At 36.8% G+C, this 27,095-nt stretch overlaps 1 protein-coding gene across 1 annotated transcript in view; it reads left to right on the top strand.

Moving 5' to 3' along the window:
• Positions 1-26,176, top strand: part of GCDH (glutaryl-CoA dehydrogenase) — a 26,683-nt gene extending 507 nt beyond the window's left edge. The window contains exons 2-12 of the mRNA XM_053717877.1: positions 1,598-1,707; positions 2,213-2,248; positions 3,261-3,395; positions 3,597-3,659; positions 5,490-5,660; positions 6,488-6,617; positions 7,758-7,974; positions 10,581-10,684; positions 11,437-11,562; positions 24,980-25,140; positions 25,929-26,176. Coding sequence (XP_053573852.1) covers positions 1,608-1,707; positions 2,213-2,248; positions 3,261-3,395; positions 3,597-3,659; positions 5,490-5,660; positions 6,488-6,617; positions 7,758-7,974; positions 10,581-10,684; positions 11,437-11,562; positions 24,980-25,140; positions 25,929-26,002 — 1,317 coding nt within the window. The 5' untranslated portion in view covers positions 1,598-1,607 and the 3' untranslated portion in view covers positions 26,003-26,176. The remainder of the gene's footprint in view (positions 1-1,597; positions 1,708-2,212; positions 2,249-3,260; positions 3,396-3,596; positions 3,660-5,489; positions 5,661-6,487; positions 6,618-7,757; positions 7,975-10,580; positions 10,685-11,436; positions 11,563-24,979; positions 25,141-25,928) is intronic.
• The last annotated feature ends 919 nt before the right edge of the window (positions 26,177-27,095 follow it).

Raw genomic sequence — 27,095 nt, 5'->3', positions numbered from 1 at the left:
GGTTCAAGGTCCCACAATTACACACTCAGAGAATCCCAATATCATGACTGTCCCCTTTCATCATATTAACCCTTTGGTGCCAGACTGCCATTGCTGTATGTTGCAGTACAGTATAGAAATTACAGTTTATTTTTTGTTTTTTTTACACGGATGTTATTTACACGAACGAGAAAAGTACACACACGCACTTTGTAGCTACATTAAATCGTCACAAATATAAAACTAGATACAATGTTATAGCATCGCCAGTTTGCAGCAATACATATGGAAATTCGTGTCTGGATTGTGTTTCTATACATTTTTATTTTATTGTAATCATAAACATTTAATCTATTAATAACGAAAATTCACACATTTATGTTAAACTCATTATTCGTATAATGGTCTAAAAACAGGTTATGAACTGACTTTCATATAATAGTTAAATCCCTTCCTTGAGACTAAAGTTCAGTCTGGCAGTGCTTCTTTGAATTTACAGATGTTGTTGGAGCATAGGAGGACACAGATCTGTACACGCATAAATACATTGTAATTCTCTCAGTAAAGTTGCAATACGTATCCTATGGATCACATTGTATTTGTTTCAATTGTTCTTGTTATTTATATTGTTTTGTCCAATTCACAGTGATATTCGTTCATGTGATTCCTAGCTATTTAGTTTTCTCCAGACTAATTTTAATTATTGCTCAATCCGATTGGCAGGAACAAGGGGCGTTGTAACATTCCTTTGGTTCTGATTGGTGAAGGTATAGGGTAACATTCAAAGCAACGTTCCCTCTGTCATTTCTCATGCTGCATGTATTTTAAATAGGCATTTTACCATTTGTAATCAACTGGTAACATATTTGCTAAGTTCCACGTGAATTACACTACAGGATATAAATGGAGTACATGGGTCTCAATGTATTCTGCATTCATGACCAAGCCAGATATAAGCTATGTGGGACCACTGCCTACAGACTGACCTTTGAACAATGGACATTTGCTGTGCTAAACCTACACTGTATTATACCTAGGGAAATGCTTATAGTCTTTATAATTTAGAGGGATAGTAAACCCAAACATGTTCTTTCATAATTCAGATAGAGAATACAATTTTAAACAACATTCCAATTTACTTCTATTATCTAATTTGCTTCATTCTTTAGATATCCTTTGTTGAAAGAATAGCAATGCACATGGGTGAGCCAATCAGACGAGGCATCTATCTGCAGCAACCAATCAGCAGCTACTGAGCCTATCTAGATATGCTTTTCAGCAAAGTATTTAAAGAGAATGAAGCAAATTAGACAATAGAAGTAAATTAGAAAGTTGTTTAAAATGGCATGCTCTTTCTAAATCACGAAAGGGAAAAAAATGGGTTTAATATCCCTTTTAACATCAGAGTAATCTATACTTTGATAAGGAAATAAGGACTATGAATCTATGTAATACTATTATTTGATTGTTTAAAACTGTTGTGTGATTCACATATTAATGCAAGATAATAATTATATATATATATATATATATATATATATATATATATATATATATATATATATATATATATATATATATATTAAATATAAATTTTATTATCCTCATTGTTTCTTAGAACAGGCACAATGTCGTTGACCAACACTACCTTGCGGCTACTAAATGCAGCCAGACGGTCTATAACATTTAGTGCTGTTAGGACTCAAGGCACAGTTACAAAGCAGAAAGGTGAGAGCTGTGGTCATCTAGCACTTTAAGTTAACTGAATGGTAAATTAGAAGATCCTGTGATGTATTTAAATATGACCCTTGTTTCTATACATATAGGAAACTGCTACAGTATTTTTAAACATCATTTACATACAGTCAGACAATGCAGCTTGAGATTATATGTAGTGTAGAGCAGTGTTATTACTATACATGTTATTTGAATGGATATCTTCACTTATATACTTATGTAGAACTTACTTTTTATGCTTTAAATTAAATGCTAAGTCATTTGTATTCTGTCACTGAGTTTAGGTAACATTCTAATTGTCAAGTAATGAACACTACTGGTTTGGTAAAAAATAAAACAGTAATGAAAATACACACAGCAACAATGGGATAGACATAGCAGCTGAGTGATGGATAAGAGAATTGCACATAAGCCCTTTTGCTATTAGAGTGAAATAAACCTGTATAGTTGGCCATTGATATGTTTTATTTTAATGTTTCATTGTTTGCATTTTCAGACTTTCAGACACAGAAGGAACATAAAAGCAAAAAATGTAAGTTTTTGTTTTTATATTATTATTTGTCAATGACCCATGTGCATTATGGGAAGTGGGCAAGTGTTCTGCTTCAGGAAGGCCATGCTGGGTCAGTGTATGTGTCTAATATTTATACTGGTTAGGGCAGTGCTTTCCAAACTCTGTGTCGGGACACACTAGTGTGTCGGCAGCAGTGTGTAGGTGTGTCCCTGCTTCAGCACAAATTTTTTAAATTTGTATTTTTTTGGTTTCCGACTTTCTGCCTGCCTGCTACGCATATCACATGGTTGACACGTGATTGATACCTAGTGGGTCACAGATCATCTTAACCAATTGGCGCAGCTCAGTGGGAACTAAAACTATTCCCATTGGCGGCTTTGGTGGCACATTGGCTCCTGACTGCACGTGAAGTCTCCTTAATCGGCTTGTGATTGCATGTGTAGTCAGTGAGTGGGACAGCAGTGTGTTTGCACCACGGGCAGTAGTCAATCGGACTCACGGAACTCTGAGGGCGGCAGTTTAAGTGCTGAGCTTAAGTCAGAAGTCACAGTGTTTTTTTTTTGCAGCTAGCTCCCAGTAGTGCATTGCTGCCACTGCTCTTCATATATGGATAGGAAGTGGAAGCTTTAAAATGATTGATGATGAAATGAGAGTGTCTTTATCTAATATTCCACTAAATATTCAGAAACTGTGTTCATCTTATCAACCTCATACACCCCATTAAAATAGTAAGTAGCTATTGATGTTATTAAACTTTTTTTTAATTCTTGCACACACATACTGTTACTTGTAAATACATTTCATTATTATATAATTTATGTATGTGTCTGTATCTCTTAAAACAAGTTAGTTTAACCTCCTGTTTGCTGGTACAACTGAATTACTGTGTCACGAAATGATGTAGGTCTAAAAAGTGTGTCACCAGCATGAAAAGTTTGGAAAGCTCTGGGTTAGGGGAACATGTGATTTAGCAATACCCTTGATTTTATGTACTGGTACATTTGTTCCATGAGTCTGTCTCTGTTTTCAGTACAATTTGACTGGCAAGACCCCCTGTGTCTGGATTCCCAGCTAACAGAGGAAGAAATCCTCATAAGAGACAGTTTCCGCTCCTACTGCCAGGACAGGCTGATGCCCCGCATCCTCATGGCCAACAGAAAAGAAGGTAAAAATGACATTTCAGTCAGCAATTCTCTCTGATGTTTACAATCCCACATGCACAGCTGACACTGCAACTACACACACCACAATCATTACTCTTTATTGTACCTAACCTTGCAGTCTCTCTGTTATTTCTGTTCACACAGCACAGAGTACCATAAGAAAGGCACAGTGTTTGTAATATACATTTTATTATTGCTTGCAGAGTTTGACCGGGAGATATTATCAGAAATGGGATCACTTGGTGTTCTCGGATCAACTATTAATGGTAACAAGAATGTCAGACCTAAAAGAGGCTGTTAACCCCATTGTTGTCTGTTCAGCTCCCACATTCTTCATAAATGTATTTGTTTGAATAGTTTATTTAAATTCTGTATCGCTATATATATAATGATGCTGATAATGATGTATATTTCCAGCTACTGATTTGCACTTGCCAACCAACCCTCATTGTGATACAGGGGAAACAAATGGTTAAAGGGACAGTCTAGGCCAAAATAAACTTTTATGATTCAGATAGAGCATGTAATTTTAAACAAGTTTCCAATTTACTTTTATCACCAATTTTGCTTTGTTCTCTTGCTATTCTTAGTTGAAAGCGTAACCTAGGAGGTTCATATGCTAATTTCTTAGACCTTGAAGGCCACCTCTTTTCAGATTGCATTTTAACCGTTTTTCACCACTAGAGGGTGTTAGTTCACGTATTTCATATAGATAACACTGTGCTCGTGCACGTGAAGTTATCTGGGAGCAGGCACTGATTGGCCAGACTGCAAGTCTGTCAAAAGAACTGAAATAAAGGGGCAGTTTGCAGAGTCTTAGATACAAGATAATCACAGAGGTTAAAAGTATATTAATATAGCTGTGTTGGTTATGCAAAACTGGGGAATGGGTAATAAAGGGATTATCTATCTTTTAAAACAATAAAAATTCTGGGGTAGACTGTCCCTTTAATATGCAAATGATACAACCTCTGAGTGGCTGTATCATGCTGGCCTACTAAAAATAAATAAGCAAGGATAAAGGTTGTAGACATGAGCAACAGACAGAGGTGTGAATGATATTTTACCTCTACAGCAGAGGTTTCCATTGAAACAAAGCACACGTTTCCCATTCCTTTAATTTATGAATGAACTATTCTTGACATAAATGTTTATCCTCAAATATTTTTGTTAAAACAAAACACTGGTATCCAAAAGTTTGAGTTAAATTGCAGTATAAAAAAAATATATCTTTTATGAAATGAGTTTGTGTGTGATATTTTATTGGTTACACAATTGGGTTGGTCCATTGAACACACAAAAAACAGTTGTATTAGTAACAATACATTTGTAATAATATGGTATATGACATTGTGCTTATTGAAGGGCATGACAAGTCTTGAGAACTAGCGAGCTACAGATCCTAAAATTAGTAACTTTTTAAATTATTCTACATATAAATTCCAAGAAAATAAAGAAGTTTAGCGATATAAGGATTTTTTTTTGTAAAAAAATCCGCCTTTCATTTCTGAAACCGGAAAGATGCTAAGATTTTGTAAATGGAAATCACCTCTGTCCCTCAGTTATCTATATATGTGACAAATGTGATATTATTGATGACGTCATTTCATCTAATTATGGCTATGAAGTTAATTTTACAATAACTTTACAATAACTTTATATATATGTGACAAATGTGATATTATTGATGACGTCATTTCATCTAATTATGGCTATGAAGTTAATTTTACAATAACTTTACCACAGACTGACATCACAGAAATTGTCAACACCTTTTAAAATAATGAAGCCTCCAGTAGTAGTGTCCTCATTATTGGCAAGTCGCCAAAGAATCCAGATTTTATTTTACTTAAAGGTGGAGACAAAAAGGTGGGCAAAATAAACTTCTAAGCAAAGGAAATTAAGTTTTGATGTTGTTGATTATCCCAGTATATATTCTATTATATCCTCCATTCACACAGAGCATAACCAACTCTGCAAACCGTTCCCGTTGAATAAAATGCTCCAGCTGTTTGTGTTTTTTTAAAGATTCTGAATATATAAATGCTGACATTATCTTCCTTTTAACTGGGCCATTGTTGTTGTTTTGGTACAAGGGTATGGGTGTGCAGGTACATCTTATGTGGCATACGGACTGTTAGCTCGCGAGGTGGAGAGGGTAGACAGCAGCTATCGGTCAGTGATGAGCGTCCAATCCTCTCTTGTTATGCATCCAATCTACGCATACGGGACAGAAGAACAGAAGCAAAAATACCTGCCCAGACTTGGTAAGAGAGCATTGTGTAAGAAAAAAGTAGTGCAAGTGTAAAAATATATACAGTGTGTGTGTGTATATGTGTGTGATATATATATATAATTTGTAGCAACACCCAAAATGGAATATATCAAATTTGTTTTGGCTATGTATGTTTGCTCATTGATAGGTGAGAGGAATGTGCTGTATGGTGGATGGGCTGTGTGGTGGGCACTGTTTGGGATACCAAGGGAATGAAGCAAATTTGATAATAAAAGTAAATTAGAAAGTTGTTTAAAATTTATATGCTGTATCTGAATCATAAAAGAGAAAAAAAATTGGATTTCATATCCCTTTAAAAATACTTTTTCATGAATAAATCTCACAACTCTGTGTACAGGGACAACCCTTTACAGTCATGAAATACGTATGTATTTATTTCCTATCTATCGGAGGACCATACAATTTTTAAAAGAAGTAAAACAATATATAATACTTTTTGTAAAGCTTTCTTTTAGATGCAACACATTAAAATACTTTTAATGCCACTTTAAGTGTGCATTTATCTCTAGCCCCAAATGATATTGAACTGAATAATGCGTCTGAGGTTTACTTTAATGTATCGCTTATATAAATAGGTAGTTTACACCTAAGCTGAGAGTACAGTATTCTGTATATCGTGTAGTTGTATTGTGTGACTTTGGAAGGCTCTCATGACTGCAAGTGTGGTACGTAGATGACAATTATGTTTGATAAAGAGATTGCAGTATCATTGTTACTGTGCATACTTGTCATGATGTAACATTAGAAGCCAGCTAGCTCTATGACTGTGTTTTTACACTATTTTACATCTGTTGACAGCAAGAGGGGAATTGCTTGGCTGTTTTGGTCTCACAGAACCAAACCATGGTAGTGACCCAGCAGGGATGGAAACCAGAGCGCGTTACAACCCAAGTGGCAAATCTTACACACTGAATGGATCCAAAACATGGTATGACTCCCTACACATGGCTAATTTTATTACCACATACAAAATTACTGAGGATAACCACTTGGTGGTGAAACCATGTTGTTATCATCCACATTATGCTCAGAGGGAAAATGACAATTACATATAATCATCCTGGGTGTTCCCCCTTACAAATCAGATCCTGGCAACCTCCAAAACTGCAGCTAGTAAAGAAGACTGCTGTCTCCTTTCCTATCACTAGCAGTAGTAGGAATTCACTGTGATGTCACCACATAAGCATGATGATGTCAAAGGAACTCCAGGGACTTCCTTGCGAGTGAAGCTTCAGTTGGTGGTGGTGGTGGGTTTGCACAGTGACTCCTCATTTGAAAGAGGAGAGTCTTTCGAATAAAGGATCTTATCCTCCAGTAAGTGATCCGTGTAAAAAAAAAAAAAAAAAACGGCAATAACTTGCAGCAACACTTAAAGGGACATTTAACAATAAATAAATAAATAATTGCTTGAGTGATGTATTCAGAGCAAATATTAGCTTGAGAATAATTTTGTACCTGTATTTTTAAAACATGATATTAGTTTGTTTAAATATTGAAAAAATAAGGGTAAAGTTAATGTCCATAAAGCAGTGGGCGCCGCCATATTGTAACTTAGGTTGCCTTTTCTGCTAAATCCGAATTGTATCTAATTTTAAAATATCTAAAATGTTAAGGTTTATATTCAGTATTTTAGACCTAGTCATTTTCTGCATAAATTACTAAATGGTATAGTGACAAAAATGAATACATTTATATTGAAAATGTGGTTATAAACTCCTAAATTTTTTATGTTTTTGGAATGTGAACTGATGCTAAATATAAGACCATAAAACATGTGTGTGTGTGAAATATCTAATACACAATGACTCCCGTCCTTTTTCATATTGGGGTTTTTCTTACATTATGTTATTTCTGCAAATTTATTTAATTACTTGTTTATTTTCTAAAAAGACTTGGTCTTTTGAGGAGAAAAAAAGGTATTTTTACCAATAGAATATAACAATTTATATATAAATGCAAATAAATAACTAATACAACTCTTGCTCTGCAAGGAAGGGGTTAATGATGCTTTAGTATATTTTAAAGCAGTGTTTTATGATGTCTGTATCTCTCCTGTTTCCTTACTTAGGATCACTAATTCCCCTATTGCTGACCTCTGTGTGGTTTGGGCAATATGTGAAGATGGTAGAGTCAGGGGTTTCCTGATTGAGAGGGGAACTAAGGGGCTGTCCACCCCCAAAATAGAAGGCAAATTTTCTCTTCGGGCTTCAGCAACAGGCATGATCCTTATGGAAGATGTAGAAATACCAGAGGAAAATCTGCTTCCAAATGTTTCAGGAATGGGTGTAAGATACTGTCTTATGTACAACGAACCAAAGATTAGACAAAAAATATTCTTTTAAAGGACATGACACTTTGAGATTGTATTATAAAATGTTTAAAGCGCTATGATACCCAAATGTTGAAACACTTGAAAGTGATGCAGCATAGTAAAAGAGTTCATGACCTCAGCACTGCTGATGCTGATTGGCTGCTGTTCATTTCTTCATTTTTTTTATTTTTTTTTTACCTGAAGCTGGACAGCAGCTGAGTTTAACTTTTTACACAGAACTTACTCTGCTGAGCTGAGGAAATTGTGAGGTAAAATATCTTCCTTTTTTACATAGAGATGCTCAGGTGATATTTTCCTGTCAGCTTTTTACAGTTATACTGCATCAGTTTCAAGTCATTTAGCATATGAGTATTATGTCCCTTAAATATGTGTAGAAAAAAATGCTTTGTGCATTTATTATTAGATTTTTCTATAATTTAATGCTGAAAACTGTGGGTCTTAAAGAGACATTGTACTGTACAATTCTTCCCCCCCCCACCTCTTTTAGGGATAGATTGAAAGTGGTGTGCAAACTGTTGCGTATGAGCGAGATTGTATTTTTACTGCTTTTCATGCGTTGACAGTAAACACATTTGCTTGAGCACAATTGAATTTAACATGCGTCATGTTAGCGCAACTACAGAGCTCTGTTTAAATGTTAGCGAAACAAAACACATCAAAAATAAAGTTAATATTACATTTAATAGTACAGTTACACTCATAATACTGTCTGATAAAAAATATTTGAAAAATTGATTTAAAAGGTTATAACCTCTTAAAGATATGAGGTCTCAGGTGAAAAATAATTTAAAACTGTCATTTTGCACAATTTTGGATTGTTTTGCAACCCTGGGGCATACACCTTGAAAAGCCCCTTATTATATTTATCTTAGATCTTCTGCTATAACCATGTAGGGTTAGATTTAAATTGGAACAAATACAAATGTTGCAGGGTTAGATCTGCAGGATTCAATTCAGCCAGTTCCTCCAGGGCACTGGTAAAACACAATACTTCTATTACAGGACAATAAGACAAGGGGAATAAAACAAGTACATTACAAATGTTTTTTTACTATACATCTATAACCTATATGGGGAATACTATCTCAGCTTTAATGTCTTTTTTAAATTAGATTTTAATATAAAATGTGTAAATACATTTAGCAATACAACTTTGCAATGTACTTTTTATAATTTATTTTGTCCCCTTTTTACTGTAATTTAATTTTGACATTTGTGGGCTTTCCAATTCCTATATAAAATACTTCATGCTGAAAGATCCTTTTTATCTGAAGCGCTCACTGTGCTGAGCTCCTCAAGCAGCCCATGGCAGAACGCTATTTTTTCAGTGAGGGGATGTTTCCACCTCTTAGCCAATAGCCGTGCGGGCCAGCTGGCATTATGCCAGACGGCTAACAAGCTATTGGCTAAAACCACCTCAGTGATAAAAAATAGCGTTCTGACGTGGGCTGCCTGAGGCGTTCAGCGCGGTGAACGCTGCAGACAAATAAAATAACTTTCAGCATGAAGTATTTTATATTTCATGACTGAAAGTCTCCTTTATTAGTTGCACTGGTAAATCCTAGCGTTTTAAAAACGATAGGATTTACTATCAATTTAATTCCACAAATATGTGTAAGATGTTCCAACTGCTATAACGGACCCTTATTGGTCCCAGCAGAGAAGGAAACTTGGTTTACAACATGGTGGCATACATTGTTTGGTAGTCACTAAAATTGTACTCCTCCATTTTTTTCAATATTCAAAAAAATATAATTTTTAACAAAAAATATCTGCAGGCTAACTGTTGCTTTAAATACATTATTCTATCTATCATGCATTTGGTGTTTAATGTGCCTTTTAATTAGGATATGATTATTCCTGTTTCTTTGAAGAATATAAACTGAAGTGGCTGGGGTTCAGTTTGTCTAATATTTCACTTTAGTGCTAATGTTATAGCAACAAATAGTTCTACTTAAAGGCACATGAACATCAACATTTTTCTTTAATGATTCAGATAGAGCATACAATTTTTAAACAACTTACCAGTTAACTTCTATTTTATAATTTGCTTCATTCTATTCCAATGGTTTTTAAACCTGCCCTCATACCTCCCTATCAGGCCACATTTTGAGGATATCTGAACTAGAGCACAGGTGAAATAATCAGCTGATTAGTAAACCTGGTTATTTTACCTGCTCTCATCCAAGGTAATCCTGAAAATCTGGCCTGTTGGGGAGGCCTCAGGACAGGTTTGAAAACCAGTGTCATATTGGTATGATTTGTTGAAGAAACAGCAATGCACTATTTGGAGTTAGTTGAAGACACTGAGTGAGCCAATAAAATGAGACATATGTGCAGCCACCAGTCAGCAGCTCCTAAGCCTACCTAGGTATAATTTTCAATAAAGGATACCAAGAGAACAAAACAAACTAGATAACAGTAAGTAAATATAAAGTTGTTTAAAATGATGATATACGCTATCTGAATAAGGAAAGAAAAAAAAATGGGATTCATGTCCCTCTGTCTTTTAACATGTATTTCTCTATATAATTCACTCATGATGTGCTTGTTTTGCAGGGTCCCTTTGGCTGTCTGAATAATGCTCGTTATGGTATTTCTTGGGGAGCCTTAGGTGCAGCTGAGTTTTGTCTTCATGCCGCCAGGCAATATACTTTAGATAGGTATGTCTTCTATTTTCATTCATAGTTTGAGCCATTGTAGAAAGTTTACAGTGTTTCCATTACTTGACAATGGAATCTAGCTGCAACACGATGTAACCCCTGAGTAGGACACTGCTGGCGAGCCAATTATGAGTGGCATATGCATGTATCTGCCAATCACTAACCATTCCCTTCTCATGGGTATGTCTTGTAGCTCATCAAAGGAAGTTTACTTAAATGCGTTTTTATTTTTTTTTTTATTTTTTTGTAGAGGTTAAAGATCGTCACCTAGTTTTAAAAGGGTCACCAGTGCAAAAACTAACTTTCTGTAACAAATAAGAGCATTTAATTTTTTTATTTATTTTTTTGCCATTATAATGTCCATTTAATGGCGCGCGCACACATTTATTTTCAGAATATTGCACAAAAAAGAAAACAAATGTGGCTTGTAAAGTTATAGGGATATTTTGTTCTCTTCTTTACTCATTCTGATTCTCCCTGAAACACAACTCTTCAAATCTATCTTTTCAGGGCATTGTCTTCATACACACCATTAAAGGGATATTGAAATTAAACTTTCAAGATTCAGAGAGAGCATGCAGTTTTAAAAGATTTTCAATTTACTTATATTATCAAATTTGTTTTCTTGGTGTCCTTTGTTTAAAAGGATAACCAGGGGATATGGCATCTGTCTATTCCAAAAATCATATAGTAGTATGGAGCATGTTCTTTACACAAGTGGGCAATTTACCTCTTCACCTTATGTTACATAGGATACAATTTGGCGTCCCTCTTGCCAGAAACCAACTGATCCAGAAGAAGATGGCAGACATGTTGACAGAAATTACTATTGGCCTACAGGCCTGTCTACAACTAGGTCGTCTAAAAGATGAGGGAAGGTAAGTGCCAGTCACACTCTGTGGCCCTTCTATTATAAAACGTGTTTAAAAATGCCTTACATTTTGTTATTTAACCCCTTAACGACCAAGGACGTACGCCATACGTCCTCAAAAAAAATACACTTAACGCCTGAGGATGTATGGCGTACGTCCTCGGTCTGGAAAGCAGCTGGAAGCAATCCTGCTCGCTTCCAGCTGCTTTTCGGTTATTGCAGTGATGCCTCAACATCGAGGCATCCTGCAATAACCCCCCTTGGCCATCCGATGCAGAGAGAGCCACTCTGTGGCCCTCTCTGCACCGGACATCGATGGCCGGTTTCGTTGGTGGGTGGGAGCTAGTCTGGGAGGCGGGTGGGCGGCCATCGATGGGCCGTATGATGTGGAGGGGGCGGGATCGTGGGCGGGAACGCCGGGGGTGTGCGCACGGGTAGAGAACGGGTAGGGAGCGGGTGGGAACCGCTACACTACAGAAAAATTATGGGAGAAAAGTGGCAGTGAGGGCCACATATATCTAAATTATGTAAATCTAAGAGATCTGGGAGGGGGTGGGGGGTTGGTCTTTTGGGGGGGGCAAGCTACGCTACAGAAAATTATTTTAAAAAAAGAATAATAACAAATGTTTTACTATAAATTGGGTACTGGCAGACAGCTGCCAGTACCAAAGATGGCTACTAATAAGTTAGAGGGGGATGGGTAAAGAGCTGTTTGGGGGGTATCAGGGAGGTTGGGGGCTAAGGGGGGATCCTCCAGAGCAGCATATGTAAATATGCCTTTTTTTAAAACATTTTTTTATCAAGGATAGCTTTTTTTTTTTAGTACTGGCAGACTTTCTGCCAGTACTTAACATGGCGGGGACAATTGTGGGGTGGGGGAGGGAAGAGAGCTGTTTGGGAGGGATCAGGGGGTGTAATGTGTCAGGTGGGAGGCTGATCTCTACACTAAAGCTAAAATTAACCCTGCAAGCTCCCTACATGCTACCTAATTAACCCCTTCACTGCTAGCCATAATACACGTGTGATGCGCAGCGGCATTTAGCGGCCTTCTAATTGCCAAAAAGCAACGCCAAAGCCATGTATGTCTGCTATTTCTCAACAAAGGGGATCCCAGAGAAGCATTTACAACCATTTGTGCCATAATTGCACAAGCTGTTTGTAAATGATTTCAGTGAGAAACCTAAAATTGTGAAAAAATTTTCTTTTTTTTTTTTCTTTAATCGCATATGGCGGTGAAAGGGTGGCATAAAATATACCAAAATGGGCCTAGATCAATACTTAGGGTTGTCTACTACACTACAATAAAGCTAAAATTAACCCTACAAGCTCACTACATGCTCCCTAATTAACCCCTTCATTGCTGGGCATAATACACGTGTGGTGCGCAGTGGCATTTAGCGGCCTTCTAATTACCAAAAAGCAACACCAAATCCATATATGTCTGCTATTTATGAAAAAAGGGGATTCCAGAGAAGCATTTACAACCATTTGTGCCATAATTGCACACGCTGTTTGTAAATAAATTCAGTGAGAAACCTAAAGTTTGTAACAAAATGTGTGAAAAAGTGAACAATTTTTTTTATTTGATCGCATTTGGTGGTGAAATGGTGGCATGAAATATACCAAAATGGGTCTAGATCAATACTTTGGGATGTCTTCTAAAAAAAATATATACATGTCAAGGGATATTCAGGGATTCCTGGAAGATATCAGTGGCCCAATGTAACTAGCGCTAAGTTTGAAAAAAAGTGGTTTGGAAATAGCAAAGTGCTACTTGTATTTATTGCCCTATAACTTGCAAAAAAGCAAAGAACATGTTAACATTGGGTATTTCTAAACTCAGGACAAAATTTAGAAACTATTTAGCATGGGTGTTTTTTGGTGGTTGCAGATGTGTAACAGATTTTGGGGGTCAAAGTTAGAAAAAGTGTGTTTTTTTTTTCCATTTTTTCCTCATATTTATTTATTTTTTTATAGTAACTTAAAAGATACAGTATGATGAAAATAATGGTATCTTTAGAAAGTCCATTTAATGGCGAGAAAAACGGTATATAATATGTGTGGGTACAGTAAATGAGTAAGAGGAAAATTACAGCTAAACACAAAAACCGCAAAAATGTAAAAATAGCCTTGGTCCCAAACGGTCAGAAAATGGAAAAGTCCTGTGGTCATTAAGGGGTTAAAAGCACATTAAACAGCACTTTTCTTTTTTTTTTTTTTTGCAAAAATTGTGCTTGTCCCACACTCCGTTTAAAAAAATAAAATAAATAAATAAATAAAAAGGTTGATAGGCAAATTCTCTAACCTGCAAATGCAGCAAATCAAATAGCCAGGTTATAGGGAATTTTCAGCATTTTGAAAACCAAGGTTGCAGATTCTGCTTTTTGGCCTGTCTAGAAAATGTGGAACAAAGCTCAAGTTTTACTTAAAAGTTAGATGTATTTAATATCCCTATAAGTCAACATTAAGCTAAAAAATGAAATACCCCATGCATTGTTTAAGTGTAGAAAAATATTGGCAATATATGCTCATTATTTATTCTGCTCACTTTTATTATTTATCTTTAAATAATTACAGTTTTAAATCATTATAATACGTCATGGATCACTTGATTATTCGCTCTAGATAACGTTTTTCACTACTGTTTATTAGTCAGGGGTTAAAAGTTACTAGCTCAAGAGCTTAGTTCATGGTAGGACTACACTACGTTGGGCGTAACTGTTCTCCTCGCATTCATAGTTATACACACTTGCTGACATATCATTCCCTTTTTTTTTTTTTACCGAACAGTTATGATACTTGAAGAAGAGATGAGACTGTTTGCTTCAGATACATACTTATACTATAGATAAGATAAACGAGAGACATAATCCTCATTGTATAGGTCAGTGTTTTTCAACCAGTGTGCCGTGAGAGATCCTCAGGTGTGCCACGGCAGACTGACAACAGTGTGACATATTTTTTAAACTTTGCTTGTTTTTTACTCCCAGTGCAGGGGTAGTTTGTAGGAGGCATGGCATAACAGCACAATACATACAGTTTGTGTGTGTGTATATATATATATATATATATATATATATATATATACTTTATTAGGCTACAATGTGTGATTTTTTTTAAAATTTTGGGATGGTGGTGTGCCACAGGATTTTTTAATGTAAAAAAGTGTGCCACGGCAAAAAAAGGTTAAAAATCACTGGTATAGGTTATTTAAGTGTATCACTCTAATTTGCTTAAAGAGCTAAACTTAAGGTATTGGTTACAATTGTAATATTGTGACTGTGTAATGTTAGCTATGCTTGTTAATGTTATGTACTTGAGTTAAAAATTGGGTACAGATATGTACCTTAATGTTGCATAAGTGTATTACCCAAATAACGGTTACAATAAGTTGTATATTGTCTATGATACACTAAATGTCAAGCAAACTTTTATCCATTTATATGTACCTTAATGTTGTACTTATGACTTTGGATGTATATGTTTGATACCTAAATAAAAAAAGTTACTAGCTCAGAAGGGAAAATATATATTTTTTATATGTCAGAAAAATTGGGTGGTTGGTTATTGATAACTTATTGCAGTAAATGTTAAGACTTGGCTGGTATGTTATTCTATAGCAACGCAACTTAAATGTCTTGTAATTACAAGGTGTTTGCTGTCCCTTTTAAATCAGTGAGAACTGCAGATGCTTCGACAGTATCCGTTGTGAGAGAGCTTCAGACACACTCGGGGGAACTCCCCTGTTCCTTCCACTTTTTTTTTTTTTTAAATCTGCATTGTGGCACAGCAGTGAAGCAGCTAAGGTTTGCCTTTTGCTTGAAATGGCAGTTGTTATATATATACAATCCTCCCACAAACCTATAAATATATAATATGTTAGTGCCCCTTCTTGCTGAATACGTGTTTGTTTATTAAAAAAAATTAGAACAAAATAACAATTCATATTTCTTATAGTTTTTTTATTTTTTTTTCTCTCTAAAACATATGTAGATTATCTGTTTTAATTTCTTAGGGAAAAACAAGCCAATCGATTGGCAAAAAAAGCCATAGTTTAAGTTTTCTATCAAATGTTTAAAACCAAGGAAATTCCTAACATAAACTGCCCCCACTCCCCTCTTGTGAGCTTTGCATGACATCCTCAAAGACATCACTGATGACATCACATTGTCACTAGTAAAAAAATTATATGTGTGCATACCGTTTCTGTATATATATATAAATTTAGAAAAAAAAGTTTCTAAATAAATATATATATATATATATATATATATTTAGAAGAAAAAAAAAAGTTTCTATATATATATATTTAGAAAAAAAAAGTTTATATATATATATATATATAAAACTTTTTTTTTTTCTTCTAAATATATATATATATATATATATATATATATATATATATATATATATATATATATATATATATATATATATATATATATATATATATATATATATATATATATATATATATATATATATATATATATATATATATAGATATAGCAAAACAGGAAACAGCACTCTCTGGACTTAAGTAAAAAACAAGTAGTTTATTCAGTAACGTTTCGGGGAATGCTCCCCTTCATCAGACCAACAACATACAAGTGAGACAAACATTTAAGCATACACAAACCCCTCCCCCTAGTGCAAAAAAACGCCAAAAATGGTTGCCATAGCAACCAAGCAACCAGTTCAAAGTAAATACATTTACCAATGCAACAATGACATCAAAGAAACCAGATCATTATGGTTAATTAGCATCAGGTCAATTAGCAAATCAACACATCATCCTACCACATAATACACCTGCTGTATATTAGTACTTCTAATACCCCAGTGGCAGTGTGTCCTTTTAAAGAGACATATCACAATATTATTAGCTAAGTACAGGAACACAAGAATGTGTAGAAAAAAGGGGTTGAAAAAACGTTTAGTTAAACCACGGCACCTCAACATATTGAAATGCAATTCACGTAATGCACTTATAGTAAATGCCTAACTCATAATACCCGTACTACATAGTCAAGGGTCATGTGTACCATAAATGCTATAGAAGCAAATAGCAGCAAACTCGTTATACAGATACCTCAAACGATGTGACCGTATTACATGCACAAAGTGTAGCACGACCTATGTAATCACCCTGTTCAGCATCGGACCAACCTCGCGCTGAATCTAGCACAGCTACTAGCGGAACAACAAGGGATATGCGCATGCGTGGAAACCCGGCACAGTCCAGCCCCCAATGCTCCAGCTAGGTACCCAATAGGATAGAAAGGACAAGCCCCCACACCGGACAAACAGAGTTAATAAAATGGCATGGTAAGAGGGCCCCAAGGTACTACTAAGGGAAGGAAGGGTCCGGGTCATGAACGTAATAAATGCAGCAGGATATGCAGTAGAAGATAGTACAACACCCCTAATACCCAGATATCAGGAGTCACCCACTTAGGTCTAGTAACCCAGCTAGTTCAGTCTGACAAACACGATGAGAAGGGTATATGCGTCTGTCATTTCTAACCTGTCAGCACCGGTCTTGCGGTCAAGACACCTATTGTCCGTGCATAGGCAATTTTACAGGGTCACAAAAAGGATGTCTATAAGTGTGCGCATGCGTGTAAGCCATGCCCAGTCAATTATTACTGTGTAAGGCAAGGTCCCTGATAGGCCGTCTGGGACAAGCCCCTATCCCTGTGTGAGTGACAGTTTTGCTATGAGATAGGGGGGCAGGGGTCCAAAGTCAAAAGATATGTCGGTCACAGTATGTTTCAGGCTGATGCTGTGATTACAGGTTTGCTAGAGCCCGGTGGCCCAGAAATATACGGATCGCTATAAAGGAAAAGAGACCCCTAAACTAATGTGAATAAATACATAGTACAGGCAGGTCCCATCCCCCTAGATACAGAAAATACTAGTGCTAACAGGGTTCCGTAGTGCAAGGTTAGTAGCACCAGCACTCAGTGATGTGTCAACACTGCGGTGTGCATCAAAAGTAACATCCACTAATATACATAACAGAAACAACCTAAATAAGGGTACACCCATTGGGCACCCCTCCTGGAGGATAAATATGGGCAGAGCCTACAGCCAATCAGCAACCAGACTTCATGAACCCACTGTGGATAAAAGAATGCAAACATAGTATCAGCTACTGTACAAACTAAATTAATCCCCTTAGAAAGATACAACCAGATACATTAGAAGCGTACACAGCTTAGTTCATAAAAAACAATGCCAGTCTATCCCCATGTTCAAACCTCTGGGGTGTATAGTGTCCAGTTTGAAAATCCACTCGGCCTCCTTCTGTAAGAGACGGGTGTCCCTGTCACCTCCCCTAGGCATTGGGGGTACATGATCGATGAGCTGGAGCATTGGGGGCTGGACTGTGCCGGGTTTCCACGCATGCGCATATCCCTTGTTGTTCCGCTAGTAGCTGTGCTAGATTCAGCGCGAGGTTGGTCCGATGCTGAACAGGGTGATTACATAGGTCGTGCTACACTTTGTGCATGTAATACGGTCACATCGTTTGAGGTATCTGTATAACGAGTTTGCTGCTATTTGCTTCTATAGCATTTATGGTACACATGACCCTTGACTATGTAGTACGGGTATTATGAGTTAGGCATTTACTATAAGTGCATTACGTGAATTGCATTTCAATATGTTGAGGTGCCGTGGTTTAACTAAACGTTTTTTCAACCCCTTTTTTCTACACATTCTTGTGTTCCTGTACTTAGCTAATAATATTGTGATATGTCTCTTTAAAAGGACACACTGCCACTGGGGTATTAGAAGTACTAATATACAGCAGGTGTATTATGTGGTAGGATGATGTGTTGATTTGCTAATTGACCTGATGCTAATTAACCATAATGATCTGGTTTCTTTGATGTCATTGTTGCATTGGTAAATGTATTTACTTTGAACTGGTTGCTTGGTTGCTATGGCAACCATTTTTGGCGTTTTTTTTGCACTAGGGGGAGGGGTTTGTGTATGCTTAAATGTTTGTCTCACTTGTATGTTGTTGGTCTGATGAAGGGGAGCATTCCCCGAAACGTTACTGAATAAACTACTTGTTTTTTACTTAAGTCCAGAGAGTGCTGTTTCCTGTTTTGCTACATTTCAACTACTCTAGCACCCTGGCCCTTGGAGAACTGTTTGTGAGAGTGCAACTGACTCTTTTTGCTTGGATACCCACCTGATGCACCCACCAGCAAGTGACACATCAGATCCCTCACTCTGTTGTACTACCGGACTTGTGTTTTAACATTGTATCATCACCACGGTGTGGGTATTCACTGGGGACTAATTGGTACTACTAAAGCAACAATGGAGCACATTGAACCCACGCAGGCCACAGCCACTATTCCAGCTGATGTGGAGGGTGCAGAGACACTATCCATGAGTGACTTGGATGCAGCAAGGATACTGTTTGACACCTTACTACCTGAAGATCCAGCGGAAAATGCTGTGACTGTGTACAATCAACTCATCAAATTGAAGAAAAAAGAGGTGGATCTTAAACTTCATGGCATTTACCTTTCTGAGTACCATAGAAAGAGACTGATACCTAGAGGCTTTAGAATCAACAATGTGCCCACCATAGGCAGACAGAACTCTGACTTCTGCAGGAAATGGGTAGCGATATTGAATAAATGTTCCCTTGATTTGATCTTGCTAGTGGTCGAGGAAGTCAGATGTCAGATGCAAAAAGCAAAGGATGATATCAGCATTTTGGAGGAAGTTAAAGGCCAGATCCTGATGCAGGACAAATCAGAGAACTGGATGGACAAGATTAACACACAACTACGGGAATACAACAATGCCTTAATTGCCTTCAAAAACAAAAAACTTGGTTATGTTATGGAGGATTATAAGGATAAAAAGGTTTACCGATGGACACTTGGACCGGTTGAAAGAGCCCAGTACCAGCCAAGAAGACAAAGAAGGTTTAGAACATATGCACACCGACAACTGAACACGGTGGATTCAAGTTCTGGCTCTGACACGGATTACTCGGGTGACCGGCCACAGGAGAATGAGAACCAGCACAGCACTCAGCCTTTTTTAGGCATTACCACCCGCTCCAGGGGAAGGGGCGAAGACCGCATACACGCAGGGGCGGATTTTGGAAGAAGACCCCCACTACCCCGCAGGAGGAGGAGGATGTAACGGTCAATCTTAGCCAGCATGTCCTGAATGACAACGAAAGGCGGGTACTTATGAAGGGCCTCTCCTTTGTACCCACAACTAAGGCTGATGACTTCACTACTTATATTGACAGTATGCGTTTCCAGAGGCAGCTGAAATTGGGTGACTTTTTCCAGGGAAAGGGATTGGAAGAAAACAGACACCCCTTTTAGAAACCAAGTACATTTGAACCACCCACGACGAATCCAAGTTTTAGAACATATACTCGCCTTATCCAACAAAGATTGGGACAGAGGGAGCAAGGCCTAACTAGAAATAATATGACAACAACTGACTGGGAAGCTGTTCAATCCCTTAGAAATGACTCTACCATTGTCATACGCCCAGCGGACAAGGGTGGTGCGGTTGTTCTGCAGGATTATCAAGATTATAAGACTGAAATAGATAAACAACTGGCGGATGTCTCAACCTACAAAGCCTTACCTTGTGACCCCACGATTACCTATAAAGCACGGATTGACTCAGTTATTGAACATGCAGCACAAATGAACTGGATAGACCCTACCACCAAGGAATGGCTAACCACTAATAACCCAGTCAGGCCAATTCTCTATACACTCCCCAAGATACACGAACAATTGGTACATCCACCTGGACGCCCCATTGTCTCAGCACGGGGGTCACTCCTACAACCCCTGGCTAAATATGTTGACTCTATGCTACAACCACTGGTTGTAAACATGCGCTCATACCTAAGAGACTCCACCACACTCATTGCATATCTCACTGACATATCTGACATAGAACCAGGAGACGTGCTTGCCAGTCTTGATGTCACAAGCCTCTATACTATTATACCGCACGAAATGGGGATGGAGATAATTACCAACTGCCTTGAAAGATGCCCATATGTGGGTCCCCCTACCAGCTTTATTATTGAACTTCTATCTCTATGTCTTAAGCTGAACTACTTTAAATTCGAAAGGAGATTTTATCTTCAGCTCATGGGAACGGCCATGGGCTCGAATATGGCACCTGCTTTTGCAAACTTATTCATGGAACATATGGAGGAAAAGGTGTTCAAGGTATATGACAATCAACAAGTACGCTTTTACAAGCGCTACATTGATGATATCGTTGTGGTCTGGAGAGGCACGATTGAGTCCTTTGGCGAGTGGGTCAAATCCCTGAACACAATAGGGGGACAGGTTCAATTGAAGGAAGTGTCCAGCTACAATGAAGTGGATTTCCTGGATCTAAGAATTTATAAGATAAACAACAGATTGGGTACCACCTTATTTAAAAAGTCTACCGACAGAAACACACTGCTACATGCTTCTAGTTACCATCCAAGATCACTCATAAAAGCCATCCCTAAGGCACAGCTGCTGAGAGTCATCCGCAATAACACATCAGAGGAAAACCGTGAGGTACAACTGAAAGAAATGGAATCACGGTTTTACAGCAGAGGATACAATGGTAACACTATAAAGGAAGCAAGGGCCCAGTTGAGCATGAAAATGCCAAAAAGAGACCAACAGAAGAGGATGAATTTTGTCACTGCATACACCCCTAGCACGAGAACACTAGGAGTTACTTTAAAAGAGAAATGGGATATTGTCCAGACTGATCCATCATTACCATACCACGACTATGGACCACCCAGAATTGGATATAAGAGGGGAAGAAACCTAAAAGACATCTTAATGAACACTGATCCAACTGATAGCTACAGCAAGGTCAAGACAAACACCAAAAGGGGCTCCTACAAGTGCCCGAGTTGTGTAACGTGTAACGCCATGCTGCAATGCAAGCAATTCAAACATCCACACAATAACACGAGCTACAAGATCAAGCATTTCCTTACGTGTACCACAAAATTTGTGGTGTACATGCTGAATTGCAACTGTGGCCTATTCTATATAGGTAAGACGTCAGATGACATTAAGAAAAGGATGGCTAATCACAGGAGTGCCATCCGGACGGCAATTGAGAAAGGCAAGAGTGACCAACCGGTGGCCAGACATTTTATGGAGAAGGCTCACTCTGTGGCGGACCTGAGATTTAAACTCATCGATCATGTACCCCCAATGCCTAGGGGAGGTGACAGGGACACCCGTCTCTTACAGAAGGAGGCCGAGTGGATTTTCAAACTGGACACTATACACCCCAGAGGTTTGAACATGGGGATAGACTGGCATTGTTTTTTATGAACTAAGCTGTGTACGCTTCTAATGTATCTGGTTGTATCTTTCTAAGGGGATTAATTTAGTTTGTACAGTAGCTGATACTATGTTTGCATTCTTTTATCCACAGTGGGTTCATGAAGTCTGGTTGCTGATTGGCTGTAGGCTCTGCCCATATTTATCCTCCAGGAGGGGTGCCCAATGGGTGTACCCTTATTTAGGTTGTTTCTGTTATGTATATTAGTGGATGTTACTTTTGATGCACACCGCAGTGTTGACACATCACTGAGTGCTGGTGCTACTAACCTTGCACTACGGAACCCTGTTAGCACTAGTATTTTCTGTATCTAGGGGGATGGGACCTGCCTGTACTATGTATTTATTCACATTAGTTTAGGGGTCTCTTTTCCTTTATAGCGATCCGTATATTTCTGGGCCACCGGGCTCTAGCAAACCTGTAATCACAGCATCAGCCTGAAACATACTGTGACCGACATATCTTTTGACTTTGGACCCCTGCCCCCCTATCTCATAGCAAAACTGTCACTCACACAGGGATAGGGGCTTGTCCCAAACGGCCTATCAGGGACCTTGCCTTACACAGTAATAATTGACTGGGCATGGCTTACACGCATGCGCACACTTATAGACATCCTTTTTGTGACCCTGTAAAATTGCCTATGCACGGACAATAGGTGTCTTGACCGCAAGACCGGTGCTGACAGGTTAGAAATGACAGACGCATATACCCTTCTCATCGTGTTTGTCAGACTGAACTAGCTGGGTTACTAGACCTAAGTGGGTGACTCCTGATATCTGGGTATTAGGGGTGTTGTACTATCTTCTACTGCATATCCTGCTGCATTTATTACGTTCATGACCCGGACCCTTCCTTCCCTTAGTAGTACCTTGGGGCCCTCTTACCATGCCATTTTATTAACTCTGTTTGTCCGGTGTGGGGGCTTGTCCTTTCTATCCTATTGGGTACCTAGCTGGAGCATTGGGGGCTGGACTGTGCCGGGTTTCCACGCATGCGCATATCCCTTGTTGTTCCGCTAGTAGCTGTGCTAGATTCAGCGCGAGGTTGGTCCGATGCTGAACAGGGTGATTACATAGGTCGTGCTACACTTTGTGCATGTAATACGGTCACATCGTTTGAGGTATCTGTATAACGAGTTTGCTGCTATTTGCTTCTATAGCATTTATGGTACACATGACCCTTGACTATGTAGTACGGGTATTATGAGTTAGGCATTTACTATAAGTGCATTACGTGAATTGCATTTCAATATGTTGAGGTGCCGTGGTTTAACTAAACGTTTTTTCAACCCCTTTTTTCTACACATTCTTGTGTTCCTGTACTTAGCTAATAATATTGTGATATGTCTCTTTAAAAGGACACACTGCCACTGGGGTATTAGAAGTACTAATATACAGCAGGTGTATTATGTGGTAGGATGATGTGTTGATTTGCTAATTGACCTGATGCTAATTAACCATAATGATCTGGTTTCTTTGATGTCATTGTTGCATTGGTAAATGTATTTACTTTGAACTGGTTGCTTGGTTGCTATGGCAACCATTTTTGGCGGTTTTTTGCACTAGGGGGAGGGGTTTGTGTATGCTTAAATGTTTGTCTCACTTGTATGTTGTTGGTCTTAATGTATGTTGTTGGTCTTAATTTAGAAAAAAAAGTTTCTAAATAAATATATATATATATATATATATATATATATATATATATATATATATATATATATATATATATATATATATATATATATATATATATTTAGAAGAAAAAAAAAGTTTCTAAATAAATATATATATATATATATATATATATATATATATATATATATATATATATATATTTAGAAGAAAAAAAAAGTTTCTATATATATATATATATATATATATATATATATATATATATATTTAGAAGAAAAAAAAAGTTTCTATATATATATATATATATATATTTAAAAAAAAAAAAGTTTCTATATATATATATTTAGAAGAAAAAAAAAGTTTCTATATATTTAGAAAAAAAAAAGTTTATATATATATATATATATATAAAACTTTTTTTTTCTTCTAAATATATATATATATATATATATATATATATATACTTTTTTTCTTCTAAATATATATATATATATATATATATATATATATATATATATATATATACTTTTTTTCTTCTAAATATATATATATATAACTTTTTTTTTTTCTTCTAAATATATATATATATATATATATTTATTTAGAAACTTTTTTTTATATATATATATATATATATATAATTTTTTTTTTTTTTTTAACTTTAGTAACCGTACAGGTGATGACACTAGAGAAATGTCAGTGTGGTTTTGAAGGGTGAGCAGGAGTTATAGGAGAGGCTGCACGGTGAGGGGCGACTAAGAGGGTGAGCAAGGACTGGCATGTGAGGGGCAGTGAGCTGAGAGGATAAGCAGGACTGTGTATAAATAAGAAGGGGTGAGAGGATAAGGAGGATGTTGAGTGTAACAAACAGATGAGGAGGGTGCTATGTGTGAGGGAGAGAGTAAAAGGGTGTAAAGCAGACTGCAAAGAGTCAGGGTGAAGAGGAAGCTGTGTCATTCAAAGCTCCCAAGGGGGAATAGGGCTGTTTGTTAGGAATTTCCTTGCTTTTAAACATTTTATAGAAAACGTAAAACTTTTTGTGGCAATTAATATTTATTTAAATATAATACATATTGAGAGAGAGGAAACCAATATTATTTAGTATGTAAGCAATCAGTTACCTGGTTAAGGCAATTTTGTATCTTTTTGCAAATCATTAGGTCACAGAATTTTGCTTATTGTCCTCTCTAGGGAACATAGGACAAGCAGAATTTTTACACAAAAAAATTAGTTCGTTTTTGCAACTGACTGTCCTATTTTTTTATTATTAAGGTACAAGAACTCCAAGTTTCTTATTTGTATAATTCATTATTTTCTGTTTGTTCAACAAGTAAGAATAGATTTAAATAAAGGTAGGGTAGATGGAATAATATCGGCAATTCACACAACTCTTTCTCCCTCGTTTTTTAGAGCCACCCCAGAAATGATATCTATGCTAAAAAGGAATTCATGTGGCAAGGCGCTTGATATAGCCAGGCAAGCAAGGGACATGCTAGGGGGAAATGGTATTTCAGATGAGTATCATATCATCAGGCACGTCATGAATCTGGAGGCTGTTAACACATATGAAGGTATGAAAAACATTTTGTAGCTAACCGGTCTATATATACTTATGACACCTATAATTTCATAATTCTTCCCCACCGAAAAGTTCTCCATCATAGCCACAGGTATTGATATGCAACCCTGTGCTAATTGATATAGGTGTGGCAATCTGTTATCCAAACATACTGGCCTAGTTTCCATTGAGAAGAAAAAGTTTGAAAACGGATGGTAAAAACATTTATCTTCATTATGGAGAATTTTTATGTTACTGGTGGGCTCTTGTCACCATAGAGCCACATCCTTCATCAGGGAGGTCATGGAGCAAGCCTTGTGTGCATGCGTAGCGCATTTCTTCAAAGCTGTTCCGCTCCTGATGAGGGTGTTGGGGCATGTTGTGGCTGAAAAGAGGCATTTAAGGTAAGGGGGGGGGGGGGGTAAAAGCAGGATTGAGGGGGGGTTCTGGGTCTAGTCTTCAAATATTTCCAGGGCCAGACTGATTTTTCCAGTCCGGCCCTGACTAGGCCGTCAAATACGTGTTAGGCTCTTTGTCCCTGTGCTGCCCTATATGTGCCAGGCTCTGAGTATTGGGTACCTTCACTGCCCCACATGACTGCTAGGCTCTTTGTGCTGAGCTACAGACTTTGTATCAATGCTCTGAAACCGTTTTTATCTTTTAATAAACATTTTAAGGTTGATTAGTCAAAAATAAATTGTTCTTTTGATACAGAACAGTTTGATAACATTCCTTTTATATAATTTGTGTTTTTTTTAAATTGTAATAATAGTTTTTTTTGTTGTTGTTTTTTTTTTGTAGGTACACATGATGTCCATGCTTTAATTCTTGGAAGAGCTATTACAGGACTGCAGGCATTCACTGTAAATAAATGATGTTGAGAAAAGGGAATCTGGGAACTGAGGAGGAGATTGCAACGGTTATGAAATTAAATCTTGAACTTTCAGAACAGAATTTTAATGTAGACTGAATCTTGTCATACTGTTTGTCTTTGTCTATCAATTAAACATATTTCTTCTACAATAAAAGGGACCGTGTACTGTAAAAAATTTTTTTTAATGTTTCCTCAGTGATCCAATTTTTTTAGTCCAAACTCTTTTTATTGAGAAACTTTGTTACATATTTCGAAACCGTTGAACACTTAACATTATCAGTGTTGATTGTAACATATAATTTAAATGCAACAAAAGATTCTCTTTTATCATCAAATAGAAAAGAAAAAAAAAATTATAAACAAGAAATTTGCATAGTCTTGTTCCATTTATAAAAACCTTTAGGTTAACTAAGCTGGTGGTCTATTGCATAGGAGTTGTTTTCAATTACTGTAGGCTTTGTCCTTTTTCGGTTGTGTCGAAACCAATATTATTTAAATATTGGTGTCTAACATTGTCTATGAATAGTGACCTATGAGTCTTTCTAAGGTAAGTATCAGGTTTGTGCCATAATGTAGTCCTGTCTTTGTTTTAAGTGTTTTTTTTTTCAAAATAAAAACAAAATAAATACTCGGCGCTATCTATCTAAGGTGGGAGACAATCTATCTAAAATCATAATGCATAAAATATAATGTATAAAAATATATAAATACTTATAAATATAGACACTTAAGTTCATATATAGCGCCTATATGAATTTAAAACTGTACTGCAAAACAATAAATAACCATATAATCGCATATAAAAATATATAAATAAATGCAATGAATATAGTAAAAACTTATGTAAAAAGGTTACTGTCCTTTAAAAATGATCTGTAGATGTCCGCACAGTCACAGGAGATAAACTGAAATAGTCCTCAAAGATAGTTAGGAAATTATGTTGATGCAGCTCTTCTAACGGAAGGTAATCCACAAGGAGCTGTAGAAAAGTAGCAAAGGAGAAAAGCGCAAGATACCAGATCTCTGTGCAGCGTTAAAAACACCTATAATAAACGCCTAACATGAGTTAATACACTCACAAGATAAAAACGTAT

The sequence above is a fragment of the Bombina bombina genome, chromosome 6, assembly GCF_027579735.1.
Source record: "Bombina bombina isolate aBomBom1 chromosome 6, aBomBom1.pri, whole genome shotgun sequence".
In the NCBI taxonomy this organism is placed as follows: domain Eukaryota; kingdom Metazoa; phylum Chordata; class Amphibia; order Anura; family Bombinatoridae; genus Bombina; species Bombina bombina.
The sequence above is the reverse complement of the archived record's forward strand: the minus strand, read 5'-3'. Positions and strand labels throughout refer to the sequence as shown.